We start from the raw sequence: 26,024 nt of genomic DNA on the forward strand, positions 1-26,024 counted from the left end.
TTTAAACAACCAGTTTTTTATGTAAAACCAAGAGCAAAATTACTTTTTCTTGAAGCAGTGATTCTCCAGGCAATGTAAAAATACTTTGATATTATTTGTTAAAAAAACAACCATTTTGAAAACTTTCCGACCCCTTGGCGACCGAGGGGTCCTCTGTTTTGAGATATCGAAGGTGTGATTCACATTTTTTAACCATTTTCAACTAATCAAGTGCAAAAGTTTCAATATTTGAAGGCCGGGTGTTTGTAGAGGCCCCATTTCGATGAGAATTACTCAGTATAATGATTTAAAATAAATGTTCGAGTACTATTAGGTCACCCGCTTACGATCACTTATCTTCTAGTGGTTAGTACTGATACCTCTTTTTGAAAAACTTGGCACTACATACGTAAGCATTCAATTACTGTCATACTTACATACCGTTCAACGAATCGGTTTAACAGGAAAGGGGAGGAACATACAGGAATCCTCCAAATAAGGCGATGGGTGGTGATGTACGCCCATCGCGATATCTCAGCTGTCCATTAACCACTAAAGTTAATTTTTGGTAGTTGACTAGGATACCCAAGTAACAATTTGGAACACTCTTGCTATGGCATTTAAGACCACAATTGGTCATGAAAACCGTCATAAGAGAACAATAAAACTCACATTGTTGCCTGGGGGTACTACATACCAATAATGTACCAAAAATCAATTTTATTGATTAACGGACAACCAAGTAATCTCCGTGGGCGTACACACACCCATTTTTTTTCAATATTTAACACTCGAAGCTGTCGGAAACAAAAATAAATCTAAGTTTTTTTGAGAGAGTTGAGAGAGAGAGTTTTCCAAAACTTTGCAAACTTTCGCTCAATGTCTTTAGCAAGGGTTTCACCCCAATGCGGCAAGGTTATGTTTACACTCGTTTAGCATGCTTTGGGCGCCGCCAGCCAGTACGAAAAAACAACGGCAGTGAACGTGCTACGAGAATGTTTACAGATTAGGGTGTCGAGACCAATTTCCCAAACAAATATTGGTTGAGTTTGAATCAACTACATACATCTGAAGCCAAATTTTAGCTAGCATTCTGAAAATAAATTTCAAATTATCGAATAATTGGAATTTGTCAAAGATTTATAAGCGCACATTAAAAATTCCTGAAACCTATTTGAGCTCCTATTTGACAGTAAAAATCAACGGTTAAATCATAATTTTGAGAAGGCACTGTCATTAATTTTAAAGAAAAATAATACACAGGATTTTATTCCGGTGAAACTATTTGCGTAATTTTCAGTACAAAACGGCTATTAACGGTCCCTTCGTAGGCAATAAAACCGTTTGAAACTGCGATTTTGTCATAACTGTGCTTTATAAAAATATTAAATATATGTTATGGCTCTGAAATGGGTTTAAAACAAACCATTGTTAATCAGCTACCAACATCGGTGGGTTCACATAATGCAACGAAATATGACTGCTAATGATTTAATTGTGAGCAATCTGCGAACAGGCTTTTAAAACTTTGACAGTCAAACCGAAAATATTTATGATATTTCATGTATTTTTCGAGTTTTTAATGTCCGCAGCCCGGCATTTACAATCATGTCACCAAAACCAAAACCATCAACCATTCGTGGTAAAAGCCCACCCTACAATGACAAAAAGTTCAAACTCGTTAAGTGTAATCTGCTCCTGCCCACATTCTCCCCCAGTAACCATATAATTAATATGGGTGCTTAAAGCTAAACTCATTTCAAATTATGTAAACACACGCCCGCCTTCTCGTTCGCCGCAGCCAGCTTTGCAGTTTGTCCTGTACGAGGTACTGAGCGATAGCAGGAAGCCAGCCGGTGTCATTTTCCTCCTATTATCGTCTTCAGCAACGGTTATCGTCGGCACCTTTCACGACCAACTTCGCCCGATTTGGCAGCCAAAGGCTCACCAAAACTGAAAAAAGCTCTCTCGTCGGCGCGGCGATGCGGTGATTTGGCTGCTGCCAAACAGCAGTGAGTATCCGTCGCTGCAGTGTGAGACAATGTGCTACCTCGCTGTAGCCTGGAAAGGTTCCCTTTTATTTTATGCAAAATTTTTAAAAGCAGTCTTTCGTGAATTTGTCTGCATGTCACAAGAAGATTGAAGAAGCATGCCTTATCAGTTTGGATATAAGCTGAGATCTGTGGTTCTAAAAATGAGAAAACTAAGTCACCTACGACTAGGGATCCAAAATTTATGTTATGGTTAAAATAAAAAGTTTATGTCATAGGCTGTTGGAGGTAGGTGGTCAAAAATTGAGATCAGTGATTATGTTTAGAGTTCTATTTGGTTTTGAACAAAACACTATCAACGCCAAAGTTGCTGATAACAGCTGGCTAGTCATACAGAAGGATTGTGGCAGTGGGGGAGTATTGAAAATTATCGTGATTTGCCCCGAAGAATTGGCATCATTATAACAAATTATAAATTTAGATCACAACCAACAAAAAATTTTCTCAACTATGGTCACCATTTGATATAGAAAGTAATAAGCCCTAATATCAAGCTCCTATTTACAATATCTTCCTTCCATTCTGGTAATTTCGATTTCGAATAGCTGCCCATACGCAATCATCAGATGCACATATACATAAGAAGCTCTGCAGAACTTGACGTTAACAAATTTAAATTTTTGCGAAGATTTTACCCATTGCAGCCACCAAGAAACAAATATAATATTAACCAATAAAATGTCGATGCCGAAGCCGATGCATTTTTTTATATTTTCTTCAGCCGAGAGCCGGAGTGGCTTTTGCCGTATCAAGAATTCCTCTCCATTGTACTCGGTCCTGGGTTACTCGTCGCCAATTCGTTGCGCGTCTCGACACACTCAAGTCGGCTTCAACCTGGTCGAGTCATCTAGCACGTTGAGCCCCTCTATTTCTGTTACCGGTGAGGTTCTTGAAGAGAACGGATTTCACTACATAGTCGTCCGGCATCCTTGCGACGTGGCCAGCCCACCGTAGTCTCCCAACTTTCTCCAGGTGCACGATGGGAATCTCTTCAAGCAGTGCCTGTAGTTCGTGATTCATACGTCTCCGCCACTCTCCGCTTTTCGTTTGTACTCCGCCAAAAATAGTCCGCAGCACCTTTCGTTCAAAAACGGCAAGTGCACGTATGTCTTCTGTAAGCAAAGTTAAGGTCTTAAATCCGAAGAGGACCACCGGTCTGATTAGCGTTTTGCAGATCGTCAGCTTTGTGCGGCGGCGTATGCTCCTTGATCGAAGCGTCTTGCGGAGGGAAAAGAAGACTCGATTTCCAGCTTGAATGGGTCGTTGGATCGACTTACTCGTATTATTGTCGGCGGTGACCAGAGATCCCAAATATACGAACTCATCAACCACTTCTAGTTCATCGCCGTCAATAGTCACTGTCCGTGGGAGGCAAACGTTACTTTCTCGGGAGCCTCTTTCTGACGTATATTTGGTTTTCAACACATTAATTTGTAACCCTATATTCCTAGCTTCCGTTTTTAGTCTGGCGTAGATTGCCTCCGCCGTCTCACGGTTTCTAGTAATGATGTCAAGGTTGTCTGCAAAGGCAAGGAGTTGGCTACTCCCGCTGAAGATCGTTCCTCTCGTTTCGATGTCCGCTCGCCGGATCACACCTTCAATAGCGATATTGAAAAACATACAGGATAGTCCGTTCCCTTGCCGTAGCCTTCTGCGCGATTCGAAAGGACTTGAGAGTGCCCCCGAAACGCGCATTTAGCACATTAGTCGTTCCAGAGTAGCTTTGATCAGCCGCGTCAGTTTGTCCGGAAAACCGTACTCGTGCATTATCTGCCAAAGCTGTTCGCGTTCAACGGTATCGGATGCTGCTCTGAAATCCACGAAAATATGATGCGTGGGCACGTTGTACTCTCGGCATTTCTGGAGGATTTCTGGAGAGTAAAAATTTGATCCGTAGTAGCACGGGCCCCCATAAAGCCCGCCTGATACTGCCCCACCGATTTCTTCGGGGATAGACGGCGCAATAAAATCTTTGAGAGCATCTTGTAGGCGGCGTTGACCAGCGTAATGCCGCGGTAGTTACAGCAGTCTACCCGGTCGCCCTTTTTGTAGATGGGACAGACTACGCCTTCCATCCACTCCTCCGGTTGTTTCTCATCTTCCCAAATCCTTGAAATTAGTCGGTGAAGTGCCGTTGCTAGCGGTTCTTGGCCATTTTTGTAGAGTTCCGCCGGGAGTCGGTCCTTTCTGGCGGCTCTATTATGCTTCAGCAGACTGATTTCTCGTTGGATCTCTTCGAGATCGGGAGCCGGTACGCTGTTCTCGTTTGTAGGTACTCCGAGGTTAACTTCCATTGCGTCTCTTGCTGCTATATCGCCGTTGAGCTGCTCATTGAAGAACTGCTTCCACCTGTCGACCACCTCGCGATCGTTTGTGATTAGATCCCCTCCCTCGTCCCTACACATGTCAGGTCAGGGCCTAGCGTGTTTGGTTCACCTTCTCGTGAAACTTGCGGGTGTCATTAGCCCGGAATAGTTGTTCTAGCTCCTCACGATCTCTGTGCTTCTTCTGGCACTTTTTCCTACTCAGGATCGTGGTCAACTCATTCCTCGCTCGTCGATACTTGGCCAATTTCTCTCTCGTGGATATGCTCAGATAGTTTTCCCAAGCTCTTCCTCTCTATCGCTTCTTGGCATTCCCCGTCAAACCAATTCGTGCACTCGAGGTTTCCACACCTAGCACTGCGGCTGCGACCTCGTTGACGCCCGAGCGTATCCTACGCTATCCGTTTTCAAGGGTCGAACCATCTAGCTCCACAGAGGAAGGCAAAGCTTCATCCAGAACGCGCGCGTAGTTTTCGGCAGTTCGCGGGTTGTCTAGTTGCCGAATGTTTAGCCGAGGAGGGCGACTTTTTCGCGAGGTATAAACCGCCGATAGTTTTGAGCGCACATGTACTGCTACTAGGTAGTGGTCCGAGTCAATATCCGCACTCCGTAGGGAGCGTTCGTTGGTGACGTTCGAGAAATACCGGCCCTCGATGAGAATATCGATTTGGTTCGAGGTTCGTTGGTCAGGTGATCTCCAGGTGGCCTTGTGGATATCTTTGTGGGGAAAGAAGGTGCTTTTGATCACCAAGCCTCGGGAAGCCACAAAGTTGATGCATCGCTGGCCGTTATCGTTCGTGTCGTTGTGCAGCCTATGGGGCCCGATCACCGGTCTATACATTGCTTCCCTGCCGATTTGGGCGTTCATATCCCCGATGACGATCTTGATATCCCGTGGTGAGCAGTTGTCATACGTTGCCTCCAGCTGCGCTTAGAACCCTTCCTTCTCGTCGTCGGGTCTACCTTTGTGTGGACAATGCACGTTTATGATGGTGTAGTTGAAGAAACAACCTTTTATCCTCAAAACGTGCATCCTCTCGTTAATTGCTTTCCAATCCATTACGCGATCCTGAATTTTGCCCAACACTATGAAGCCCGTTCCCAGCTCGTTGGTCACTCCACCACTCTGGAAAAATTGGGCTTTGCCGCCACGGATCCTCCGCACTTTCTTGCTTTTGCGACAAATCTCCTGCAGGGCCACGATGCCTAACTTTCGGGGTTCTAGCTGATCGAGCAGCACCCTGTTGCAGGTACCAAGTCTTCATTCCATGTCCTTATTTCGTCGCCTAGGTCCATGCCGAATGTTCCGAGAAGATATTTCTTGACTCTTGTTCTTGACTAGGTTTAGATAGGTAGACCACACTGTGCCTCCTCCCCTGTTCGTATACGACCTTAGTTTCCACCGGGGATGGTTACTCGATCTCCGCTAAGGTTGCTCGCATTCCGGCTGGTACCACGTGGAGGTAGGGGTAGGAGTTGCTAGATAAGAGGCTAGGGACCACAATGGGGTCTGTTTTACGCATTATCCAACCATTTACCAAGCCGATGCATACAGTCTATGAAAAATACATCTTTTACAGCACTGCTTCTAACTAGAAGTGGCATGGCAGTGTCTGCCAAAGGGCACAGCAAGCCCAATCTCCAGCTTAAATGCGTCGTTGCAGTACCTTACTTTGCTGCTACCAGCGTTTCGCAATATTTTGGGTCATCGAAGCCATTCACGAAACCTACGAGTTAGTTGTTTTTGTTGAATATCTTGTGTTCGTCTGATCACACCATCAAGAGCGTTGTTAAATAACATGCTGGATAAGTCATTATCTTAACGAATGCCATAAAAGAGGAAAAGAATTTTTTATGCAATTACCCTGCCATCTGATGGTAAATCCACCCACGCATCGTAGCAACCCTGCTGTACATAAAAAAACATACAGCGTTGTTAATTGATTTACAGCAGCCATAACGAAAATAGTCAAGTAACTACGCTCGTTGCTTTGTTCATTTTGGCAGCTTTACCTCGGAGCAAAAAAGTTGTACATCGTCAGGTACTTCGTGTCCGCCGGACTTACAACATCCTCTCTTTTCTAGAGAAAGGCGAGAGCATCGAATGAAAGCCCGATGGAGCTGCGTGACCGTCAAGTGTTATCGCGTGAAAGAGGATATAGTCTTTTTTGCGGACCTTATTTAGGCCGATTATGCCAAGAGATTACTGGACGATGCCCTGTGATGGAAGAACGTGCTTCTGGAAGTGAATCGTTCCTGCAAATGTGCACGGTCTTTGCAACAAGTACATCCACATGCCGAGCACTTTTTAGCTAATTAGTTATTATTATATCAGTTTTGCCTACTCCCAGCATGCTGACGGTGCCACCGCTCTTGTTGAGCAACTTGTTCCCAGCCATATCTCGAAAGCAATGCCAACTGTGTTGATTAAGTAGAAGTTGGAAATAATCGTATTTTTTCGCGATAAATCAACGTTCGAGTGTTATGTCTGTGAGTCTGTGCTATGATCTTTCTATTCTCATAGTTTTTCTTTTCATCTTATCCCATAAATTTAATAACTCTGTCCTTGGGTAACAACACAATGGATATTACTCCGGGAAAATCCTCTCGCAACCAAACAGCGCGCTTTCTCCGATAGATAGAACCGTTTGTTACGGAAGGCCACTGAATTATATTTTGCCAACTTTTCACAGTCGAACATATTGACCGTTTGGGTCCATTAAGTGATACAATTTTAATAAAATATACATTATGAAATACACGAATAACCGGTAGTTTGGCACAAGAAAAACCTACTGGCTGGTTGCCCATCTTTCTTGCTACCTTGCTTGCTACTAGCGGAGAATTCACACATCGGAATTCCGAATGCATCTTGATTGCAAGCATGCAGCATCGACAGCAGCCTCGATGGTCCTAAAGCGTATGGTACAAGAATGCGATTGGCGCAAGTGGCAAAGTTGAACACGTTTGTTTCAATTTCGAGCACACACAGCTTCCAAAGCTCAGGGCAACGCCAGCAACGGATGTTAAGCAGTGTAGTTGTTTGGGAATATGCCATTTGCCGCACTGGTCCACTACCGGGTCGGGGTACGGTGAATAGCCGCAACCGATGTCCTGCTCCGAATACGTTCATTTATTTCTACTATTGCTATTATGAGGGCAGATTTACGACATTTAATGAATTTGGCTGCAATGTTAGCAAACCATAATTTTCAAATGAAATATCAGTGTCTTTGAAAACTGACTTGAATTGTTGATGCTGTGCATGGCCTGCCAAAAATATAAATTCAAAAAAAAAATACCTTCCCTAATTATCTAGCAGACAATAGAGAATTTCACCCAACCAAAAATTTTTCTATTCATTCTAGGTTGCATGGATGCATTTCGAGCAGTCTGCCATCCTGACCGTACACAACCATGTTATCACACGCAACCCCCGGATCAGTGTGACACACGACAAACATGACAAGCACAAAACCTGGTTCCTGCACATCTCCAACGTGCAGGAGGAGGATAAGGGACGCTATATGTGCCAGATCAACACGGTGACGGCCAAAACCCAGTTCGGTTATCTTCACGTGGTCGGTAAGTTTTTATTGAGTCTCCACCCGATCAAAGCTGGCATGCAACCAGTTCGTTTCAATGCCCCTGTAAAAGTTCGTTGAAGTGTGATATCCTCTCGTACCAAAGCGAAAGATGTAAGTTGAAGCTATAAAACCGAAAAATTGGCACACTGACTAATTTGCATATTCATTCGACGCAAATTGACGAATCGATCATTCTCCATCAGCTGATGGCAGATGCCTGGAATGTAAAAGACTTGCAGAGCCCGGCGTGCGTACGTTGGGGACAGCACGAGGGTGCAAACTGTCAGCATCATAGAGTTGCATATGGAAATGTGCACATTGGCGAGAGCACATATTTACCGTCTGAGACTGTTCGATAATTCACATTTTGTGGTTGATTTGGCAGCGATGCCAATAACTTGTTGCGTTACTGTTGCCGGATGACCGATGAGCATTGCCAGGACAAACCACAGCGCAGACGATGTGGAGCCAAATTGGACTTCATTTGGCATGCACATTGCGGACTTTTAATTGGCACCGGAAAACATCATGACATTCAAAGGGGGTTTATCGCTAGTCACGGTACAACGTTCGAGGCGCAGTTTAAATCGTTTACACTTTTTCGTTTCAATTTGTTCGACTTATGAGCACAAATAGAATGCTGTTAAAATATTTAAGTACTGATGTATTATGTTTATTTCCCAAACTGTTGGTTTGTATTTCGTGAATCCGGTTATGTAGGTTATGTTATAAATAAAACAAAGAAATTCTTTTAAATGTGTTCATACGTTTTTAGAATTTTTATGTTTTTCGATAATTGACTCAAGTTTAATTTAGTTTAATTCAAACTTCAGAATATTTGTCGAAATATTCGAGTTTGTGCAATTTGGGTATTTACTTTTATGTCTTCACTTGTCTCAGGGGTATCCATTTCTGAATTATCACTTGCAACAATGAAACTTAAAATCGCATGTTATGATCGCAATGTCTCATGCAAATAATCGTATCGTAGTGAGGACTTCATTCTATAATTTTATCATTTTTATTCATTGATAATGACAGCTGTCAGCGTGCTTGGTGCGCGAATGAATGGATAAAACGGACGTACCGGTGAAATCGGTAACCCACCAAATACCACCATGAATGCATCCATCGAAACCAGTTAATGTTGACGATGATTTTATGGAAAGCTCAACCGATAATTTAATCAGAGCAACTGATTCAATTTTATAAAAATAGAGTATGTATTACCAGTGACATCTTAACTGATGAGAGTGTAATTGCCGTTGGCTGCTTCCGGTAATAAAGCTTCCATACATTGTCCAAACCAATAAACTTAAAATTGACTTGAATACCGTGCTGCTTTGATCTTTAACAATTACACTAGTTATCAAAATAAAACAAAAAGCGTGAACTCAGTAAGCTGAAGGTGATTTTTCATGTAAAATTGGTCGCTGAATCTGAAAATTTGATCAGAAAAATTTAAAGTAGGATAGTTTTTGAGATATGAATTAAAGTTGAAATTTTGCTTAAAGAAAGAAAGTACATGCATATAAATACAAATTACTCTGGCTACGGTGCACCAATTTCAAATCTCTTTTTTCCATATTAAAGAGGAGAAAATTTGCTATCGTTTAGTTGAACTTCATTTTTCTGGAAGAATAATAGTACTGTAGCTATTTAAGAACTTTTTCATAACAAAGCAAAAAAGAACGCATTTTTTGGATTAATTTCAACTTTATCAAAGGTTTTAGACATGATTAACGCATTTTAAAAATTTAATTTTATGTGGGTCGATATAGAACAAAGAAATCATGGGGTTAATGATAACAATCGATTGAAAATTGTAGAAGTTATGACCATTTTACTAAAACAGTAATATTTGTGCATTTGAATATCATGCTCATGATCATGCTTGAAGAGTGATTGAATTTAATAATAAGAATTGTGAAAATAGTAAGAACAGTCAAAAAAATGAGCGTAAAAAAGCATGAGTTTAAACGTGAAAATAATCCACAGAAACTCTGTTACGCCTGTGGAAATTTCACTGCTGGTGGTTAATTTCACTGCTTCATTGCAACTGCAACTGCGCTTCCAATTGGCAATTGCGTGTCCATTTATAAATATTATGACAAGCAATTCGATAAATGTTATGCCAATTAAGACAGTGATTGTTAGTGTTTGGATGTAAAGGGGTTATTCGAAGATACTGTTTGGATGTAAAGGGGCTATTGGTGAGCCCTATGACCCACGTGAATGGTGTTTGTTCATAGATAGCATTAAGCAGAGTTTGAAGACTGTATAGGACATCGCCTCGCTTGGACACCGCAGACGTGCGATCCTTCCGGGGATCAAACGTTGACTCGGACCACTATCTCGTAGTAAGCAAGGTCCGCGCCCGGTTGTCCAACGTATTCAAATCGAAACCAACGAGGAATATACGATTGAACATTCGGCGGTTATCAGCGGAGGAAGTTGCTGCAGAGTACTCTCAGAAGACTGATGAGCGGATCGGTGAACATCTCGGAGAGAACCAGAACGAACAGTGGAGACACATCCACGACGCGATCAGTACTACAGCGCGGGAAGTGTTGAGAACTACTGCTGCAGCCACTTCCAGTGAGTGGTTTGACGCAGAGTGCCAGCGAGTGACTGATGAGAAGAATCGAGCCAGAAGTCACATTTTGGCTGCAACTGTGACACGCCAGAGCAGGGAGAGATACCGAGATGCTAGAGCTGCCAAAAATAGACTTCACCGTCGTAAGAAACGTCAGCACTGGCATCGCGTTCTTGCGGAGGCGGAGAATTGCTTCGAGAGGCACGATACAAGAAGCTTCTTTAATACGATCAACGGAATCAGGAACCGGACCATGCCAACTCCTGTTATGTGCAACGACAAGGAAGGGAACCTGATTACCGAAAGATCGGAGATGGCTAGGCGTTGGAAACAATATTTCGATGCATTGTTGAATGGTGAACAAGATGAAACGGTCAACAGAAACAGGATAACGATTGAGGATGATGGACAAGCTGTGGATCCACCAACTTTGGAAGAGGTTAGGAAAGCAGCTAGAGAGCTGAAAAACGGCAAAGCAGCTGGAAAGGACGGCATCCCCGCCGAACTTTTGAAAGTCGGGAGCGAACGGCTGTATTGTGCAATCCATCAGGTTATACTAAAGGTATGGACTGAGGAGGAATTACCTACGGACTGGTTGGAAGGTCTCATATGCCCAATTTACAAAAAGGGCCATCGACTCGAATGCAGCAATTATCGAGGAATTACTCTCCTCAATTCTGCATACAAAATTCTCTCCCGCATCCTGTTTCTCAGACTGAGGCCGTTACAGGAAACCTTTGTTGGCGAATACCAGTGCGGTTTTCGAGAGGGACGCTTCACGACGGACCAAATTTTCACCTTGCGACAGATCCTCGATAAATTCCGGGAATTCAACTTGCAGACTCATCATCTGTTTATAGACTTCAAGGCGGCGTACGATTCAGTTAAACGAAACGAGCTGTGGTAGATTATGCTTGAACATGGTTTTCCAACAAAACTGATTAGGCTGATACGTGCTACCCTTGATGGTTCAAAATCCAGCGTCAGGATAGCGGGTGAGACTTCGGACTCGTTTGTGACGTTAGATGGTTTGAAGCAAGGTGACGGACTATCGAACTTGCTGTTCAACGTTGCATTGGAAGGTGCTATTCGAAGGGCCGGCGTGCAGAGAAGCGGTACCATCATCACGAAATCTCATATGCTCCTAGGGTACGCGGACGACATCGATATCATCGGTGTTAACCGTAGAGCTGTGGAAGAAGCGTACACACATCTTAAAGAGGAAGCTGCGAGGATAGGGTTTATCATAAATTCTACCAAAACAAAGTATATGGTGGCTGGTAGAGAGCGTGGTAGCCCTTCGGTGCGTGATAGATGGAGATACTTTTGAAGAGGTCGACGAATTTGTTTACCTTGGTACGTTAGTGACATGTGACAACGATGTGTGCCGTGAAGTAAAAAGGCGGATAGCGGCTGCCAACAGCGCCTTCTACGGATTACGTAGCCAGCTGAGGTCCCGTAGCCTACAACTCCGTACAAAACTCGCGCTCTATAAGACGCTAATTCTCCCGGTGGTACTCTATGGCCATGAAGCGTGGACGTTGAAAGAGAGCGTCCGACGAACTCTTGGCGTTTTCGAGCGTAAGATCCTGCAATCAATTGTTGGCGGCATATTAGACGAAGGAGTGTGGCGCAGGCGCATGAGTCATGCAATATACCAAGTGTACAAAGATGCGGATATTGTGAAGCGACTAAAATACTGCAGAATACAGTGGGCTGGCCACGTAGCAAGGATGCCGGATGAGAGACCAGCGAAAACAATATTTAGCAGAGAACCCGACAGAGGCCGACGACTTCGAGGCAGACCCCGTACCCGTTGGATGAGCGCTTTTGACGAGGATGCTAGAACAGCGGGTGTTAGGGGCGACTGGAGAGTGGCAGCCCAAGACCGAGTAATGTGGAGACGGCTCCTGAATTCGGCATTGATTCGATAAGCGGATTGTCGCCGAAAAAGTAAGTATAGGACACCACCTCTAGTTTCTGAAAATAAAAAACAGAAGTTGGCGCTAGTGTTTCATCATGCGTTATGTGTGCAAATATGCTTGAAACTGTCAATGTTTCCCTGTTGAATACAACAGGTGTTATTGCTTGGTAACGCATATTGTACATATTGAAAACAACCCAATTTTGGCAACGAAAAATTTACTCAGCTTGGCAACAGGACTCTCTCTTTCATCTCAATTTCTTTTGTGTTTACCGTTAAAGGCAGTATAACCTTTAACGTTTGACCCGACAAATAGTTGGTAAATATTGTTTTTGTTTATCGCGTCCATGTTATGAAATTTAATTTCTTTGAATTGAAATGTCGCAAAAATATTCAGCTCCCGGCTCTCGCACGGTATCAAAATCACCTTCCCGGGCTCACGGAAAAATGATAGTAAGATGCAATGGATAGGTGTAGGAAAAGTTTGTTTTTTATTAAAGTTAGGCAGAAGTTATGAAAATTAGATAATATTAGATTAGGTATTGTTTAGGCAGGTAAACAAAGATAACCGAGAAATTTTGAGAAAAGCAACGGTTCATCTGGTATCCTATTACTACATTAGGGATACAAATAATCCTCGATTCCCGTAGTTCATGGTACAAGTATGCGAATAAATAAATACTAGAAATACTAAACATGAGTCAAATGGCACTACATACATAAAATACAGTTAAACATAATTGGAAAATTTGCTCTCCGACCTTAATGTTGATGCGTGTGTGTTTGAAAAATAAAGAGAGGAAAGATAGAAAGACTAGAGAGAGATAGAGAGAGAGAGAGAGAGAGAGAGAGAGAGAGAGAGAGAGGTATATTTGTGACATGTGGACAAGTAAGGGGGTGTTTGCAAGAGCATGATATTTAAATGAGCAAACATTACTGTTTTAGTAAAATTGTCATAACTTCTACAATTTTCAACCGATGCACATAGGAGTATTTGGCCCAAAAAGTTGGCCATAAGTCCGAAATATGAAATGCATGATTTTTATTTATATGTAGTATCTGTAATCTCAGCATAGTCTACTAGTCACGTTAGTATGATTTTGAACTGAATTTATGCTTTTATTCGCTCAGCAAGCTGCCTATTTAGAACGCCATTCGGCAGTACATTTTTTCGCTTTTAAAATGCGTTCTTCCGCTCGTTGGTGCAAAAACCTAAAAATCCGAGTAAAATAGTGTCTATTCACCATGGGTAAGTATTTATCAGCAAAGAAGGATGTTATTCAATAGTTTTCATGTATAATTGCATAAAATTAATGAATGTCTTCGATACGAATAGTGATTACGAAAATTACCCCAAAAATAGTGGTAAGATCTTAATACTTTAATCAATGTTTTGGTAACCTTCCGAGCATGTCCCGGGAAAATTTCAATCACCATCAGATAGGTCAAACATCACAGAATATAGTGGAATCGAAAAATCTTCCGCATGGTTCCGCTTTGTCGTTTTTTAGACATTTAATTATTTTAACGACGACTCCTACGTGCGGGTAAGACCGGCACAGGGGATAAGACAAGCACGCATAGAGTTTTACTAAAATGCATTAATCAATTGTGTTATTAAACACTCAACATATTTGTATTTATTATTTCAGATGTTTTAAAACAGATCGAGCTTACTATAAATCGTAAAATATCAAAATAATAAACAAAATAAACGCAAGTGTCGCTGATGCGCAGCCCGTTGTAACTTTTCGCGAGTAGGTTTTAAGCTTTATTTCTCAGAAGAAGTTTCAAACTAAATTTTAAGATTTTATATATTCTAGCTAGCATTGTTTTTCAGTGAGATTTAAGTAGAAATATGATTAATAAATGTATAAAAATCGTCTTCTTAAAAAACGTGCCTTGGGAGTAAGACCGGCATCTTTCGAACGGGGTAAGAAAGGCATATTTGCAGGTCGCCGGCAACAGTCACAGTCTGCGTTTGTCTCGCCCTGAATCATTTCACACACTCGTTCAAAGTCATTTATAGAGAAAAAGATGTTATTCAATGTTACGGAGAACCCTCATTATGGTTACCGTACATGTACCGTATTAATGACTATCGTCCGATGGTCAGTAAACTGACCACTTTCGCGGAGGTTAACGGAAGTTATTCGGCTCTGGTCATTAAGGTATATGATTTGACTTCTATTGGGTTTGCCATCGACTTCTAGAGTGATTCGAGAAAGTACATGATGGGCTTAGTTAATTTTAAATTCCTTTTATTCTCATAGTATGTATGTTTAAATTATTCTTAATAAAAAACAATATACTGTACTAAATAAAACTTTGGTAGGAAATTTTCAAGAATACAATGCAACAGAGATGTTTTGAATAGACTTCTGCTTAATTCGGATCCATTGCTTAGTAGCTCAAGGCCGATACCAAGAAAAAAAGCAAACCTTTTTCGACCGAAACGTTGAAGATGTTGGAGGCAAATCAGTTTCAAACTGAAGAATATGAGAAATGCAGCGACTATGAAACAGAAGACTAGAATGTGATGCTTCTATACGTATACGTACACACCTACACATTTACATACATACATACACTTTTACATCACACATACACCTGTACTAGCTCACATACATACTGACACACATACATACACACATCCCAACACCTAATAAATGGTTATGTTCTTAATCGGTTTTTTATAAATATAAGAGAAAGATACGAATTGAATTTTACAGGGGATTAGTTGGCAATTTCTTTAACTTCATATGCAGAGTTGGGAAATATTTAATTTCTGATCATGTTTTATCGACTGGAAAGAAGCAATTTAGAATTTTGGCCAGCTTTTTGGGGCAAATACTCCTGCGATGGTTATTATTAACCCCATGATTTCTTAGTTTTTTATCGGCCTTTAAGGTCCATATAAAATGAAATTGTTAAAATGCGTTAATCTCTTTCTAAAATCTTTGATAAAGCTGAAATTATTCCAAAAAAATGCGCACTTTTTTGTTTTGCTGTGAACAAATTCTCAAATATCTAAAGTACTACTATTATTCTTACAAAAAAATGAAGTTCGACTAATCGATAGCAAATTTTCTCCTCGTTAATATGGAAAAAAGAGATTTGAAATTGATGCACCGCAGCCGGAGTAATTTGTATTTATTTGCATATACATTCTTTCTTTAAGCAAAATTTCAACTTTAATGCATGTCTCGAAAACTATCCTACTTTAAAGTTTTTTGACCTCATTTTTGCATTCAGCGGCCAATTTCATATGAAAAATCACCTTCAGCTTACTGAGTTCATAAATGCTGTTAACTAGTGTTATTTGCGTTATTTAGTTGAAAAATGATTGAAATAAATTCATTAAAATGACAATTGCGAATTGGTTTTGATTATTTTTATAGTACACTTTTTTTTAAGGGAGGAAGTGTCTGATGCGAAGAATGATTAATTGGATGAATTAGATAATTTTGATATAGACCATAAATATATTGGGTTGTGGGTTTTATTACGCTGTTATTTTATTAAGCTGATTCCATTTTATTTGATTGACAGCCCTGAAAGAGACTGGCAGATCTCTCACAGAAATCATTAAAAAGCTTCTCTTCTACTAAATAATGAGCGTCTCGACACATGCAAGTTGGCTTCAACCTGGTCGAGCCATTTAGCGCTTTGGGCCCCTCCATTCCTGGCACCGGTGGGGTTCTTGAAGAGTACGGATTTCACTGCACAGTCGTCCGGCATCCGTGCGATGTGGCCGGCTACCGTAGTTTCTCAACTTTCGTCAACTGATACGATGAGAATCCCTGTCTGTCTGTCTGCCTGTATGTCCGTCCGTCCGTCCGTATGTTCCTTATAGAATCGAAAACTACTGAACCGATCGGCGTGAAAGGGGTTTTTGGAGCCGGGGAAGGTTCTTATGATGGTTAGAGACCCCTCCCCACTAAGAGGAAGGGGGGGGGGCTGCCATACAAATGAAACACAAATTTCTGCATAACTAGAGAACTAATCGATCAAATGGAATCAAATTTAGCATGTGGGTGTTTTTGAAGGCAGTATTTTTTTCTCTAGTGAATTGAGACCCTTAAGCTCTTCAGAAAGGTAATTATGACCCCTCCCACTTTTAAAAGAGGGGACTTGCATACAAATGAAATACAAATTTCGTCATAACTCGAGAACTAATCAATCAAATGGAACCAAATTTGGCATGCGAGTGTTTTTGGAGGCAATTTTTTTTCTATGGTGAATTGAGACCGCTGGTCCTGGTGGGATGGGAAGGAATGTTCAATACTTGTTGCTAATAAAGACCAGGGAATCCTCTGCATCTTCACAAGCATTTCGGGAAAGGAATTGTTGTTATTAGAGGGGGAGCTAGATAAAGATCCAATTTAATTGAAATGTAATTGGTCGAAAATTACGCGCGGTTTCGGTGTGGAATAATGCAACAAACGAGGCACAAAAACAATCGATGCTAAATTGCCATACGAAACGATGCTCGTTATGTAAACACCATTTATTTGAAACTATCCTGGATATTCAATAGTTTTCTTGTAGTCAGTAATTACAAAAATTAAGATCGCAAATACACTTCTTTTGTAAATTTAATAAATTTAATATAATGTAATGGTACTACATAAACAACCATGATTTGTTAATTTATATCGAAAAATACTATGCACAAGATTCACGGTGGCTTGTACTCCACCTGAAAATAAAAATCAGGCACAATAAAACGAGCCAATATAGTCCCTAAGTTGATAAGCATTTCCTCTTATCAGCGCTAATATGCAGAGATATAGTTATTACCGAAAAAGAACACTTTCAGGTAAAATCTCACAGAAAAATAAAAAATCTTGCATAACCCTTTCTAGTTTCAGTGAAACTTTCTGTAAGTCTTTGGTGAATTAATTAATTATCTTTTGATTCCATTATGGATGAACAGAAGAGCTTGGGTACATATTAAGATTGCTCGAAAAATCTTAAGACACGTAGTAGAACGTTTCGTGTTTTCCTGCTCATCGTCAGCAGATCAGATGGGTGATGGTACGAGCAGGCTATTTCTAAGCATTATGAGGAGCATGATGCTCGAACCACAAATGCTAGTACTTGATTGGCATCTTATCCTTATGAAACATGATTCTTTTTATAGGATGTGTGACAGTACAATTGTGGATCTACTACCGCCAAGATTTCAATAAACACAATGCATTATAGTATTTTAATTCACCTATTACTTGAAACCTATATTTAAATTGTAATAGCAACGTGATATTTAGTTTCTTCTTTTATTGAATATGTGCTTTTGTAACTCCAACTCCATTAGTATTCAAAATGCGACAGATATAACAAATTGGAAAACTCCTATTGAATAAAAATGGCGACGGAATGCAAAAAAAGCTCGACAGTGTCGAACTCCCAGTAAAATAAAATTACATATAATTTGTCCAATTTTCATCATTCATATAGCATTACCCTATGAATCCGACTCTGCTGAACAGCGGCAGTCAACCGACACGAAACCATTGCCGAAAGTTTTAATTTGAAAGTTCCAGCGGGCTTGCCTCCTTACTTCCCTTCCGACATGATCTACCGGTTGACCCGCGCTGTGGCAAGAGAAAACGCCGATTACTCTGCCGAGCAATGCAAACTCATGCTATCCATTTTTTTCTTTACCTCATTTTCAGTGCCACCCAACATCGACGATTCGGTTTCCTCCAGCGACGTGATCGTCCGGGAAGGTGCCAACGTGACGCTGCGCTGCAAAGCCACCGGAAGTCCGCCGCCGTCGATCAAGTGGAAACGGGACGACAACACGAAAATTGCCATCACCAAAAATAATAGCGGTAAGAAACGGCGCGGAAGAGAAGAGTTAATAGGAAGTTAATTAGACCGACTTGTGGCAAATGATGTGCTAATGGTGCGATTGAAATCTGATTGATTCAGTTTTACACCCGAAATAATTATAGTTTACCAACTGTTTGCAGCACAAATTAGCGAAATTCAATCTTGAATTGACAAAAAACGAAGTCTCTTGATTCTTCTATTCACAGATCAATATTAGAAAGATTTATCTTATGCTTATAATTTATAATTCTCTTGTCAATTTACCTTTATCAGTGCTTGAATGGGAAGGCGATGTGCTGACGCTGTCACGTGTTTCACGCTTCGATATGGGAGCCTATCTATGCATTGCCTCGAACGGAGTGCCCCCGAGTGTGTCCAAAAGGATTAAAGTCAGTGTCGATTGTGAGTATATGCTGGCACACAGCGTTCAGCTGACGTGCGATGTTAAACATAGTAACTTCATGGTTTTTTTCTTCCCTACTCTCATTTCACCTATCGAACAGTTCCGCCGATGCTGTGGATACCGCATCAGCTTGTCGGAATTCCCGTTGGCTACAATGTAACGCTAGAATGTAACATAGAAGCCCATCCTACCTCACTCAACTATTGGACGCGGGAAAACGATCAGATGATTCACGATTCGTTCAAATACAAGTAAGTATTTGCGGAATAATACCATTGCCAGTTTTTTTTCCTTTGAAGTTTGGCATGGCACAACTCACATCCTACCAACAAGTTTTTATGAGTCTTTTATAATTTACCTACTACCTATTAGCAATCCTTTTTTTTCTTTAAATTTTATTTCTATAAATTAAGGAAAATCGAAATCTCACAGAGAAAACATTAGTATGAAGTTGTGACTATAAGCTGTAAATTAGCTCTTTTAATTCAATTTCTTAAATTCAACCATTTATAATTGCTTGTCGTACTTCTTATCTGTACTCCCAACGATACAGGACTGAATCGATACCCGGCACGCCGTCGTACAAGGCAGTGATGAGACTGTACATTACCGAGGTACAGCATAGTGACTACGGAATCTACAAGTGCATAGCGAAAAATCCACGCGGCGAGACCGATGGGACAATCAGACTCTATTGTAAGTTGACATGTTTGTTCGATTTATAAACAGCATAATTAGTTCAGTTTGTATTGAGCGCACGCCACAGTCCGACCGTAGGTTCCGACATTCTGTTCCATGTATAAAGTGGAGTATGTACTTCCGTTAAATATGCCAATAGCGCAACAAGTGGATGCTGACAGCATGACGTATCCCAATCCATAGCAAACAACACTCCAGTTGTGTCGATAAAGCGGCAAACGGTCGTCCGAGTGTTTACCATTATAACGGGACTCGAAGTTTATGTTACACATCTGAGTGTACGATATTTTGTTCCTAGTTAGGGGTGCTTACTGTGAAAACCTATAACCATAATATTGATCTACCTAATTGCTTTTAACAGAAACCGCACTTTCCTAACTTTACCATCCACCTCATCTAGCAGTTTATAACTGGGGTGGCACTTGCTGTACCACCAACTTGTCTTCATTGTAGTACTCGGTTACGGGCTACTCGACACTAACTCGTTGTGTTTTTTGTCACTCGCAAGTCAGTTTCAACCTGATCGAACCTTTCCCTACGTTGGACCTCTCTATTTCCGATACCGATATGATTCTTTAGGAGGACACATTTACTTGCACAGTCGCACGGCATCCTCGCGGAATGACATGCCCGTAGCCGTAGCCTCTCGATTTTTGATGAGAATCTATCCAGCTAGTGCCTGTAGCTCGTGGTTCATACGTCTACACCACTTTAGATTCCATACGACATACATTTCAGTTTATCACAATACCGCAATCCTCTGCGGGATTCGAAAAGACTCGAGAATGCCCCCGAAACGCGCATGTAGCACATTCGTTTGACCGGAAAACCGTTCTCATGCATTATCTGCCATAGCTATTCAAGTTCGACTGTACCTAATGCTGCCCTGAAATTCACGAAAATATGATGGGGCGAGAGCAAGTTGTACTGCCGACATTTGTGAAGATTTATCGAAGGGTGAAAATTTGATCAGTAAGTTGAATAGGCCCCCGTAAAACCTGCCTGATACTGCCTTGCGAAATCTCTTGTATCTCTTGGCGTTGATCAACGTAATGCGGCGGTAACTTCAGCACTCGAACCGATCCCCTTTTTGTAGACGGGACAAACCAAACTTGTCAGTTAGTTTCTCTTCCTCCCAAATCTTGGAAATTATCCAGATAAAGCTGTTGCTGGTTCTTTGACACTTTGGTAGAACACTTTGATAGAATCCGGTTATAATCTCAGATTACAGCTTGGTTCGACTCATGCACCTTCCAGCATTGGACAAAAGGTAGGAGTCAAAATGACTACTTGTCAAGCATAGCTACCAATACCCCCCCTTCCTTTCCGCTCTTCCCCTCCTTCACCAAAAAATTTTCATTTCTTTCCCCTACCGTCCCTTCATCAATTGTAGAACCATCGTTTCAAAAAATATTAATATATACAGGCTTGTTATTTCCTTACTCATTGTGCAAAAAGTGCAACTTTTTTTGTTCAACACAATGAGCAGAACTACTTTCAGAAATGAGAAATAAATCCACACAATGAGAAACAGACTAAACACAACGCGCAGAAAAACTTCTTAATGCGCTCTTTAAATGAGCAACTTTCGGTTTTGCTCCCGGTCCTCTCGGTAGCTACAGCAGTAAACGTGGAAACAAAACAACCGGTGCGCGTACAGCAACTATAGACTCAGAGGCGTTAAGACAATCAAAAGTCGTTAAATTTTGAATCTCAGCGGAGAATTACCTTTGTTTATAATGGGACTTTCCTGTTGGTGCGCGTCAAGAAGCAAATGTATGGGAATTCAAATGTTGCCGTATCTAAATAACATTTTTCGCACTGTTGTCGTTGTGACATGCCAAACCACATGATGCAGTTGCGTTCACGGGCAGCCAAACTCAACTGAATATACTAAATGTAAGAATCATGATTCAACTGCATTATTGGATTAATATGTTTCTGATGGCAATGACCGCTACTGACAATCGTCGTTTTTTTTCTCAACGCACTACCCATGTTAAAACTACCCGTAGTTGTCATACGTCAGCGCATCGCATCAACGTATTCAAAGTATATTAACATTCTCCTCAATGAGTAGCACAGTGTGCGGTTGCTCATACAACTGCGTTCAGCAAGAAAGAGAAAAGTTAAAATGAAACGGAGCAAAATAAATCGCGTTGAAGACTGAGCACAGTTTGAATTTTTCTCTTCTCTTTTTTTCTTCTGAGGAGGTGCCATCCCTGAATATATATGTATGACCGCATTTCAAGGTCAAGACTAAAAACTTGAGATTAGTCTATTACTTTGGTAGAGTTTTGCGGGGGTCGGTCCTTTCCGGCGGCACTATTAGTCCTCCGTTGTCCGATTTCTAGCTAGATCTATTCTAGATCGGGAGCCGTGACGTTGTCATCATTTAAGGTACTCCTGGGTTAACTTCCATTCTGCCTCTTTTTGTTATATCACCATTGAGATACCTATCGAAGAATTGCATCCACCTGTCGACTTCCCCCATTCCCTACGTACTAGGATTTGGTGTGCATCTTTTACGAGATTGGTTCAGCTTTTCATAAATCTTGCGCGTGTCATTAGCCCGGAATAATTGTTCCAGCCCTTCACGATCTCTAAACTGCTTCCGGCGCTCCTCACAATCGTAGTCAACTCATTCTACACTTGACGATACTAAACCAAATTCTCTATCGTAGCAGTGCTTAGCAAGAGTTTTTCTGGGAGGGTCGAAGCACGTAGCTCTACAGAGGACATTCAACTGGTAGCGCGTGTAGTTCTAGGCAACTTGCGGTTTGTCTAACTGACGTATGTAACCAAGTTTTGATACATTCGAATACATTCGATAGTTTTGAGCGCACATGTACTGTTTGAAGTACAGGCGTTTACTAGGTTGGAAAAATAGCAAGCCATCAAGATGCGCTCATGACAAAAGACGCTTGGGGCTGCTAAAGCTATTCCTCATTGCAATACTCAGCATTCCAATGAGCGCCTTCTTTCCAGTCAGCATACGACCTTAGTTTCCACCAGAGTTGGTTACCCGGCTACACTACCCAAGTAACAATTCAAATACCGCTTAGCTTTTTTTGAATTTTTTTAAGGTTTTATTGCGGTATCATTCAATATTCATTGTTTTGTTGCTTCCGTTAATCCATGGATTTTACGTTTTTTGAATGCCTTCACATCCAGTTCCATTTTCAAATTCAACAAAGAGATTCCCTATTGATATTCAGCTCAACTGCCATTTGCCATTTGCCGGTCGCAACTGCGACGAGTACGCTCATGAACAACCTTTTTGACCTCTGCTTTATTCTAACGCTTCGTTTTCTTCCGGGTTTTTACGGGTTTCAGCAGATTCCGTCTCGCCAAATCTTTTTACTAGTCAGTGCACATTCTCTTTTTATATCGAGATGTTTGAGGTCACGAAAAATAGTGCTGGATACAGCACCGTTTAGGAATTTATTTATTATTAACGACCGTAACTTGAACATTGGTACGTGTACTCCGAACGAAACACAATACGAAAATGAAACAACGCCAAGTAAAACTTGAGTCATGATGACACACACATGGTATTAGTTTGATTGCACTAATTGTATATGCCATTGCAAGCATAAAATGATTTTTGTTCGAATATATATGTGTCACACTGTAGGCCTATTTTGCCCTTCGCAAAATGTAAGGATCAAGAAGCATACGCCGCCGTACGAAGCTAATAATGTAACAAAACTCTTATAAGGCCAGTAGTTCTTTACGGACTTGAAGACGAGAGGCTGCCCACAGAGGACATACGCGTTCTTACCGTGTTCGAGCGGAAGGTACTGCAGACGATATTCGGTGGAGTCCAAACAGAAAGTGGAGAGTGGCGGAGGTGTATGAGTCACGAGCCACAGGCACTGCTTCGAGAGATTCTCATGGTACATCTGGCGACAGCCGGTAGGTTACGGTGGGCCGGACACGTCGTAAGAATGCCGGACGACAGTGCGTTCGAGAACAGTTCCCTTCAATAAACCCACCGGCACCAGGAACAGGGAGGCACAACGTGCAAGATTCTAACGGAACGACGTAATTGTATTAGTTAATATCAATAACAGCGAAACCTTACCGATACTTAGTGATATTATTGCTTACTGATAACTATCAGTAGTTAATGATAGTTTTCCCATCGTACTTCTGTCGCTTTTACCTCGTGGTCAACTCATTCTGCGCTCGTCGATACTTAGTCAAATTCTCTCTCGTGGATATGCTTAGATAGTTTTTCCAAGCTCTTTTTTTCCTCTCTATCGCTTGTTGGCATATCTCGTCAAGCCAATCATTTCGGGCACTCGAGGTTTCTACACCTAACACTGCGGTTGCGACCTCGTTGACGGCCGAGCGTATCATACTCCATCCGTTTTCGAGGATCGAAGCATCTAGTTCCACAGAGGAAGGCAGAGCTTCACCCAGTACGCGCGCGTGACTGGCGAATTGTTTAATTACGGAATGTTTAACCGAGGAGGGTTTTGTCGCAAGCTGTAAGCTTCTGATCACCAAGCCTCGAGAAGCTGCAAAGTTGATGTATCGCTGGCCGTTATCGTTCGTGTCGGTGTGCAGGCTATGGGACCCGATCACCCGTCTATACATTGCTTCCCTGCCGACGTGGGCGTTCATATCCCCTATGACGATCTTGTTGTCCCGTGGTGAGCATCTATCGTACGTTGCCTCCAGCTGCGCATAGAACACTTCCTTCTTGTCGTCGGGTCTACCTTCATGTGGAAAATAGCCGTAGTTGGAGAAAATTTTATCCTCAACAAGTCCATCCTCTCGCTGATCGCTTTCGCAGTCCATCGTGTATATTGCCCATATTTACAAAGTCCGTTCCCAGCTTGTTGGTTGCTCCACCGATCTGGAAAAATTGGGCTTTATCGCTACGGATCCTCCACACCTTCTCGCCTTTGCGACAGATCTCCTGCAGTACCACGATGCCAAACATTCGGGGTTCTAGCTGATCGAGCAGCACCCTTTCGCCACCAACGAAATTTAGCGATCTGCAGTTCCTGGTACCAAGTTTCCTTTCCATGTCCTTATTTGCCTCTGTCCATGCCGAATGTTCTGAGTAGAATTTTCTTGACTCTTGTTAGTTTTTTAGGTTTAGTTAGGTAGCCGTACTACGGCCTACGCTACCGAATCTCGTGATGGGCGTGATCTTAAATTGTCAAAACACACTGTGCCTCCTTCCCTGTTGGTATACGACCTTAGTGTCCACCGGGGTTGGTTAGCCGATCTCCGCTAAGATTGCTCCCATTCTGGCTAGTGCTATGTGGAGGTAGGGATAGAAGTTACTGGATAAGAGGCTACTCGTTTATCAATGCACGCACCAACTCCCAACTCGTTTATCAATGCACGAAAATTATCGTAAATATCTCCTAACAAATTCGAAATCGTAACTGAAGCTGGATAAAGCTAGACCAAGCTGATTTTCTATCGTATATAATGATAATAACTGACATACATACGCACTTAAATAAAAGCACCGAGCTCGGTAAAATTTTGCCGAAATCTCAACAGCCGACCGTTCGGTAAAATTTTTTATGTTGCCAAACGTTACTAAAGATCCGTAAACGTCGATATACACCTTTGACATTTTTACCGAACGTTCGGCTGTTGAGATTTCGGTAAAATTTTGCCGAACCCGGTGCTATTTTTTAAATGTGTACGATTTTCAGCACAAAATCGTATAGTAGTACGGAGCGACTCGCGCTTAATCGGATATTATCGTCGTATATAAATACTTATATAGTCGTTACGCTCAAAATTATTCGTAATCACGTATATCGCCTCCAAAATAGTACGGATGTGCCAATTTTGCGCATGAAATACGATTTATTAGCATATATATCTGTACGTCAGTGTTGGCCAAACTGCGGCCCGCGGGCCGCATGTGGCCCTTCGAGATTATCCATGCGACCCGCGGACTGATCTGAAAGATGGTAGACTAATGAAAAAATTTTTTGATGACATAGGAGCAGGGCTTGAAAAGGGATCGCAAGTTGAATGTGAATGCCGCGAATACGAACTTTCCGCATTCAAACTCCGCATATTGAACGATCGTTTGACTGTTTTTTGAATCCAGTCAATCTGCCGCTTGCGCTGCTGCCGTCTTACAATTTATGCGGCATCTCAGCAAAAGCAAACAGTCAATCTCCCGTTTTGCTTTGCGCTTTGAGAATATAAACTGCAAACTGACTGGAAGCATACGGTGACGTATTTTTTCGTTTCTCTTTTTGTCTCCAAATCGGCTGCTCACAGTAATAATTTGACACCCGGACGTCGGTCCGACGCAAACAAAATATTCGTTTGTTTGTCCGACCGACTTCTTCCATGCACATGTAGTGATTGTTTTTTTGTAGTATTGAATCATACGATTGTGCGGTTGCTTTTCGTTAGCGTGGTGATTGCCAGTCATTTGACTGTTTTGCAGTCATTCGCTGCTCCAAACGGTAAAGGTAAAGGCAACTTGATCGAAACTAAAATGGCAAAAAGCTTTAGAATGCGTTCGTTCTACTGCGTGCAATCGGCGTTTGTCTGAGCAAACTGCCAGTTATGTTATGCATAGCGTTCGTATTGCACCACTAAACGGACGGTGTGAACTTGAA

The 26,024-nt window shown here is 41.7% G+C and overlaps 1 protein-coding gene across 1 annotated transcript in view; it reads left to right on the top strand.

Annotated features, from left to right (window-relative positions):
• Positions 1–26,024, top strand: part of LOC128740303 (lachesin-like) — a 161,032-nt gene that overhangs the window by 96,506 nt on the left and 38,502 nt on the right. Inside the window, exons 3-7 of the mRNA XM_053835842.1 lie at positions 7,723–7,939; positions 18,143–18,301; positions 18,576–18,704; positions 18,806–18,956; positions 19,259–19,401. Of these exons, the coding sequence (XP_053691817.1) occupies positions 7,723–7,939; positions 18,143–18,301; positions 18,576–18,704; positions 18,806–18,956; positions 19,259–19,401 (799 nt within the window). The remainder of the gene's footprint in view (positions 1–7,722; positions 7,940–18,142; positions 18,302–18,575; positions 18,705–18,805; positions 18,957–19,258; positions 19,402–26,024) is intronic.

Source organism: Sabethes cyaneus, chromosome 3 (assembly GCF_943734655.1).
Source record: "Sabethes cyaneus chromosome 3, idSabCyanKW18_F2, whole genome shotgun sequence".
NCBI classification, from domain to species: domain Eukaryota; kingdom Metazoa; phylum Arthropoda; class Insecta; order Diptera; family Culicidae; genus Sabethes; species Sabethes cyaneus.